This window comes from Pundamilia nyererei, unplaced genomic scaffold (assembly GCF_000239375.1).
Source record: "Pundamilia nyererei isolate P.nyererei 1_Seehausen unplaced genomic scaffold, PunNye1.0 scaffold00012, whole genome shotgun sequence".
Lineage (NCBI taxonomy): Eukaryota > Metazoa > Chordata > Actinopteri > Cichliformes > Cichlidae > Pundamilia > Pundamilia nyererei.
The window spans coordinates 2,114,739-2,121,679 of record NW_005187413.1 but is presented as its reverse complement, the minus strand read 5'-3'; the positions used below and the strand labels follow the sequence as shown (position 1 = coordinate 2,121,679).

General features: G+C 37.9%; 1 protein-coding gene across 1 annotated transcript in view; it reads left to right on the top strand.

Moving 5' to 3' along the window:
* The first annotated feature begins 99 nt into the window (after positions 1-99).
* The window catches only part of LOC102205947 (uncharacterized), a 12,587-nt gene continuing 5,745 nt past the window's right edge, over positions 100-6,941 (top strand). Inside the window, exons 1-7 of the mRNA XM_013908564.1 lie at positions 100-201; positions 811-1,015; positions 1,617-1,790; positions 2,190-2,269; positions 2,711-2,827; positions 2,993-3,082; positions 3,235-3,376. Of these exons, the coding sequence (XP_013764018.1) occupies positions 829-1,015; positions 1,617-1,790; positions 2,190-2,269; positions 2,711-2,827; positions 2,993-3,082; positions 3,235-3,376 (790 nt within the window). The 5' untranslated portion in view covers positions 100-201; positions 811-828. The remainder of the gene's footprint in view (positions 202-810; positions 1,016-1,616; positions 1,791-2,189; positions 2,270-2,710; positions 2,828-2,992; positions 3,083-3,234; positions 3,377-6,941) is intronic.

Below are 6,941 nucleotides of genomic sequence, written 5' to 3'. Positions count from 1 at the left end.
GTGTGTGTGTGTGTGTGTGTGTGTGTGTGTGTGTGTGTGTGTGTGTGTGTGTGTGTGTGTGTGTGTGTGTGTGTGTATGCATGTCAGAAAGTGTCAGGATGAACCACTGACTCATTTTTTCAGTTTAATAAGAAGTCTGTTCACCAACAGAAGGAAATCCCGTCCTTCCATTGAAGATCCAACAATCAGAAAACCCGACAGGTGAGTAAAATAACACATCAACACACAGAAAACATGGAATATTGTTAAATTTTTGTTTGTCAACAGCAGGGCAGTGTATATAATAGAAATGTTAAATAACTTAAAGATAAAGTTCACAGTGTGATCATCTCTGGACCAACTTTCAAGTCCTTAAGATTGTTAATCAAAGATAAATTAGCTACAATTAATGTGAACAAGAACAAAATCAATTTAAGCTGTTTGTAAACCAGCTTTCCCTTAAACTAAAAACTTACATCAGCCACTAATTTTGTTATTTCTAGTAAATTAAATGTACCGAAGGATTATGAACAGTTATTATTATTAACGGTTTAGTCTTAAACAATACAACAATGTGATGTGTCATTTTATCCTCTATTCTATTCTAGTTTATTGAATTGTTTCAATTGAAATTTATGAATATATGCTTGGAAATAGCTGTTGTATAAAGTTTCTACAGGATTTGCAGAAATAAAAGTGAACATTTCTAATCTGAGTCCAAAACATAACGTGTCTTGAGGAAGCAGAATAAATGTAGAAAAGGACAGAATGTTTATGTCTTTACTTTGTTTCTTACATAGTTTCTTATTTGTAACTCTTGACTTTGACCAGATTCATCTTTGCAATCAAATGTTAAATCCAGTGTTTTGGACCATGGGTGGTAATTATGGGCTAGCGGTCTTGGTGGGCGTGGCCATACTTCTGGAGGCTGTCCAATGTCAAGTGAGCTGCAAAGGAGCTGATGGTGAGCGAGGAGTGAACGGCGCTCCGGGCAGAAATGGGTTGCTTGGAATGAAGGGAGAGAAAGGAGAGCCAGGTAACACCCTGCTAAATGCACAAGCATTAACCTGCTTACCGCACTTGGTTTATGTACTTATTTTATCTTAACTGTCAATACAGAAGTTGAAAAAAATAAACAACAGAAGCTGAATAAAAACAACAGAAGCTGAATAAAAACAACAGAATTAGAAGTATAACAATCATTTATCTGCATTATTATGTTATTCTTTTAGAACACATTCTACTTTATCATTCTTTCTCTCACTGTTAGTCCTCCGCTTCTTTTCAGCTCACCTCAGTGCAAATCTTCACATGTTTCAGTTTCTGTCACTTTTGCAGCTCTTCCTTTACTTCTACTGTTGTGTTTTTATTCAACGTCGTTCTGTTTTGTGTGCTTTTGCAGTGTTTTTCTATTTACTGGTGTGCTTTGAAATTTTAGTTTACAGTTTGATGCTCCGTGTGTTATAGAACCACTACACTAAAGAGTCAGACGTGCTCCACTGATAATGAGTGACATTGTTACTCTGTAATTGCTGGATGTATAAATAAGAAACAAAGTCTTCACAGGTGCTTTTGTCACCCCTCAACTGGTATAAAACTCAAAGACTGATGTGGAATAATTAATTTTCTATTTGTAGCTGTGATGATTCAAGGTCCAGTGGATACAGCCAGCCTACTGAGGCAGAAAGGAGAGTCGGGAAATCGGGGCACGCAAGGACCCCAGGGCCCAAAAGGTTTCCGCGGAGATTTGGGGAAAGAGGGTGAGGATGGCCCCCCAGGTCCTCCTGGCCCAGACGGCAGGTTGTCCCAAGGTAACGAAGAGATCATTTCTGACCTCGCCATATGCTAACATACAGAGTATATCTTTTAAAACACAGCAAACATAATGCTGAACTCATATTGAGTACACAATAAGTTACACAATGGATAGTAAAGCAGGGCAACGTGGAAATGAGAGTTTCTTTTCTTTACTGGTACGTTTAAGCTAGCATATGTAGTCAAACAGTTATCCAGCATCTTGTGCATAATTTGTGACATTCACATGTTACTCATAAGCACACATAGTGTAACATCAGAATATCGAGTGACCACCAGCATTGAGTGTCCAGTCTCATAACATAGCCATGAGTTCTACCTTATAAATTAAACATTAAACGCATCATTCATACTTGTGTGTATGTGTGTGTGTGTGTGTGTGTGTGTTCTCTTAGCAAGACACACCTCTCAGCAGGAGTCCCGTTCGGCCTTCTCAGTGATCAGAACCGACAGAAATTATCCTGCCTTCAACCAGGTTCAGTCTGATGCCCATCACACCTTTCACTCCCTCAGATGTTTCATTTCTCATATTCTTAGTCTTAATATCTGGACATGAGTCCCTCTTAATGTCACACACACGAGTTTGTTACCTCCCTTCAGCAATATTTACCCATGCAGATATTTTCAGTTTTATCAAGTCACAGTTTGTGTGTATAACACAGACTCCTGACACAAAATACTCTTTTAAGAACAAGGTCCAAATGTGACGATTACATTTTTTTCGTTTGAAGCCAAACAACTGCCACTTTTTGACCTCAATCTCAAAACTGACTTTGAAATCAAATAATCAATATTTTTTTCTTTTTTTTAATGCGGCCCTAATACTGCTTCATAAACAACAGCCTCTCGTTTTTCTCTTACAGTTTTTAGTTACAAGGTTATTGTTTTCCTCTTTGTGTGTGTGTTTGTGTATCAGAAAATAACCTACCAAAAAGTTGTGGTCAACACAAATGGTGATCTTGACACACGCACAGGTGTCTTCACCTGCAGAGTACAGGGTACCTATTACTTCAACTTCCACTCTGTGGCCAAGGTAACTTGCTCCTGTCTGTTCCACTGTAAAATAAATCATACATATTGTGCACATTAGTGTGGCTTATGCTATCATCTTGACAGGCACATTGTGTGTTAAATGCAGTGAAAGCTTTATAAGCTTATCCATATTTCTTCCCAACATTTGTGTGTTGTGTGTTTTTAGGTCAGCATGTGCCTGCAAATAGTCTATGATGGACCAAGAAGAACCCTGGGATTCTGTGATAATAACAGGTCAAACAGGCAATCTGAGCAGGTTGGTTTCAGGTTCAGTGAGAACAAATATCTGTTTGTCTAAAAGAAATCCTCCTCTAATAATATCCCTGTATATTGCCTTGGGTTATTCTTTACAGTGACTGCAGCATTTTGTCACGAAGCCTCGACTTGATCGGCTGTGTTGCCTTTCAGGTGCTGTCAGGTGGTGTGGTTTTACAGCTCACAGTTGGACAGAAGGTCTGGCTTGAGTCCTTTAGGGAAAACCAGGGACCTACTGATACCAGGGAGAACCAGGAAAAAAAGATCATCTTCAACGGCTTCCTGCTCTTCCCAAGTCCAGCATAGAGTTCAGCTGTACGCTCAGAAATTTAACTTCACAATGGAGTCTGTGCTCAAACACCAGACTGCATCACTTTGTCAGTTTAATATCTAAAAATCTCATATTTCAGTTGTTGTTTTAAAAGCAGCATCACAGCATTAACATGCATTATCATCTAAAGAACACAATTTCATGTGAACATGTAAGCAGGTAATTTTGTGTCTACTCATGTCAGACTCATGTAAATTTTGATTATTAGCACTGACTAAATAAAATTGAAGGCTATTATTCATTGTGATTGTGTCTGCTGATATTAAATCAATGAGAAATGTACTTTCATACAATTTGATAAATTAAACTGTATTCATCTTTAGCATCCAGTAAAGTAAAAATACAGAAGATATAAAACCTCCTCAGGATCAAGGCTAGAGAGCCCCAAAAAAACCTATTTCAAATGGGAGGGGTCGCCACAGCGTGTTTGAGATACAAACCTCCCAGTGATTTGTATCTCCTCCTGATACTGAACCAGAGAGCTTTCACATGCTAGATTAACTACTAAACAATGTACATCATGCAATGCAACAGACAAGGCTAGAGTTAAAGATTGATGCTTTTAAAGGTTTTTGTTTTTTTTCCAAATACATGCTCTTTGGATTCCAGTGCTCACAGATATAGATTGTAATATATCAGTCAGCACCAAGCCCATTATTTCGCACTGAAGAAGATGTCGTCTGCAGGTCATCTCAAGAACATTCAGGAATAGTTTCAAAAATCCACTGCTGTAAAACAGTTGTAGTTTTAGATAACAGTGTTTTATGCTTTGTTGCAGTAATGGAAGACTCAGTGGAGTGCCTGGAAAAACTGTAAAACTTGTGAAAATACAGTTAAAAGTCCAAAATGTATGGAATAGATTTTGTGACTGGCTGCAAAGTTTTTAACGAAAAACATAAAAAATTTAATCTTTGGGGTAGCCTATTTTTAAGAAAATATTCTAACGATGGTTAAAGGTTATTTTACAGTGACAGGTTGGCTATCTCTGCACACTGTTGTTGTTGTGACTGTCCAGGCTGAAGAGAGTGGGTTGTACCGGAGCACTTTCCCCGGAGTTAACGGCCCATTTGCCTGTGTTACTGAGTAAACAGACAAACTGAGATCAAAGCGTCCGGTTCTTGAGAACATATGTGAACATTACAGTATATATATTCATATATGTGTATACTGTTAATATGGCTGCTCATATTAAACATCGTCAGTGTTTTAATAGAGGTCAATGTAAGGACAAATCACACCACATCAAATTCCCCAAAATGAGTGGTGTGATTTGTCCTATCCAGGTGCAAGTGATGAGATGGAGTGATGCTAAAATTTTACCCCCTGAGTCTGAACTCTCTGTGTAGAGATGAAACTCCTCCTATCTCTCTCTCTCTCTCTCTCTTTTTCTCCAGCTAAACAAAAACAAAACTGAAGTAATAGTCTTTGGTGCCAAAGAAAAACGATTACAGGTCACCAGAGAACTTCAATCTATACATCTAAAAACCACAAACCAGGTGAGAAATTTGGGTGTAGTGATGGATGCAGACCTAAACTTAGAAAAACACATTAAGACAATAACAAAGTCAGCTTACTATCACCTCAAGAATATTTCAAGGATAAAAGATCTGATGTCTCAACAGGACCTGGAAAAACTAGTCCATGCATTCATCTTTAGTAGGCTTGATTACTGTAACAGCATCTTTACAGGTCTACCTAAAAAATCAGTCAGACAACTACAGCTCATTCAGAACTCTGCTGCTCGAGTCCTCACTAAGACCAAAAAAGTGGACCACATCAGTCCAGCTCTGAGGTCTTTACACTGGCTGCCTGTCCGTCAGAGGATAGACTTTAAAGTTCTGATGCTGGTCTATAAAGCTCTGAATGGTTTAGGACCAAAATACATCAGTGACCTCCTGACCAGTATGAACCTTCCAGATCCCTCAGGTCATCTGGATCCGGTCTTTTATCAGTTCCCAGAGTCAGAACCAGACACGGAGAAGCTGCATTCAGCTTTTATGCTCCTTATATCTGGAACAAACTCCCAGAAAGCCTCAGATTAGCTGAAACACTGAGCTTATTTAAATCCAGGTTGAAGACTCACCTATTCTCAGCTGCATTTGAATAAAACACCAAATCCACACTTTAAGCTTAAATTTCAAAACTAACATTTTAACTACTGATTTTATCTACTGTTCTGATTTTGCCTACTGTTTTTTTAATCAATTTTAAATCATGCTTTTTATTTGTTTTTGTTCTTTAATGTCTCTGTAAAGCACTTTGAATCACCTTGTTGTTGAATTGTGGTATATAAATAAACTTGCCTTGCCTCTTTCTTTTTTTTATTTTATTTCTGCCCATGCACAAACAGCTTTTACTGCCCATCACCCTTTAGCTGTCTAATTTATCAAACAGGAATATTTCATGTGAGCCCCTCCTAAGGTGGTGAGGGAAGTGAAACATGTTCTGTTGTTCGCACTTCTTCTTTTGGTAAACTTTTGTATCTCAGCAGACCTCTAACTTCTGTTTGTGTGTACATTTGGTTGAATTGCTCAAATCTGTTCTTCAGATTCTGTCATGAGTCAGAAACGTTTCAGAATCTTGTACTTTCATAATCCCACTTTTTATACCAGTTTCACTGTGGTGGTTCACAAACGAATAACATTCATGATTAGGTGACCTTTGTAAAGAATCAGTCACGCTTGGTCAGGACCCCAAGAGTCAGTTTTTGGGACCATGGGTTAAAATGTTTCATTTGGCATTAACTTTGTGAGCAGTTTGAACCAAATCTCAAGTATGTATGTCTGGTGCCTAAGTATCCCGAAACTGGGTGAAACTAAAACAATACTTTATACCGAAATAAACATCTCTTTGTATTTAGCTTGATGAGATGATGAGATTACAAATACTTTATTTATCATCAAATACTTTTTATATGATTTGAACCTACTGTGCTCTTACCTCTCATTGTCATGACTTCCTTTCATAGTAAAACCTACTTCACCCCATAACCAGCAGCAGGTTCAGTTTCCTCAGAGTCTCTTCCACCATGGACCTCACCAGCAGCAGCAGCAGCAGCTTTATTTAGGTTACAGAATGTAAAGCAGAATGTGACAGACTATCACCCCGGAACTAAATAATACAAATACTTCCAAAATGTGAAGGCCGTCCTGTCTGCCATCACGCTAGCTGACCATAATGTGGACTAACACAGCTGTAGGTTTAAATATACTTCATTAGCAAGTAGCAAAATAAAAAGTAACACAGACAATACAATGTCAGTTTGTTTATTTAAAAAAGTAACTAAACTGATCACATTGCTTGTAATTTAAATTACACTGAAAAACGAAGAGCTTGGTCTGAGGGCAAAACAGTAAGCACAACATTATGAGTAATGCAGCAGGTAGTTATTCCAGGCAAAATGCATCACCATGGCAACCATAAACAGGGATACAAAATCAGAGCTGTTCCAAATCTAACTTAAACCTTAATCTTTTCCTAAATTGAGGTATTTTGTAATGCTTAAATTTAGCATAGTTCTTATATCCTC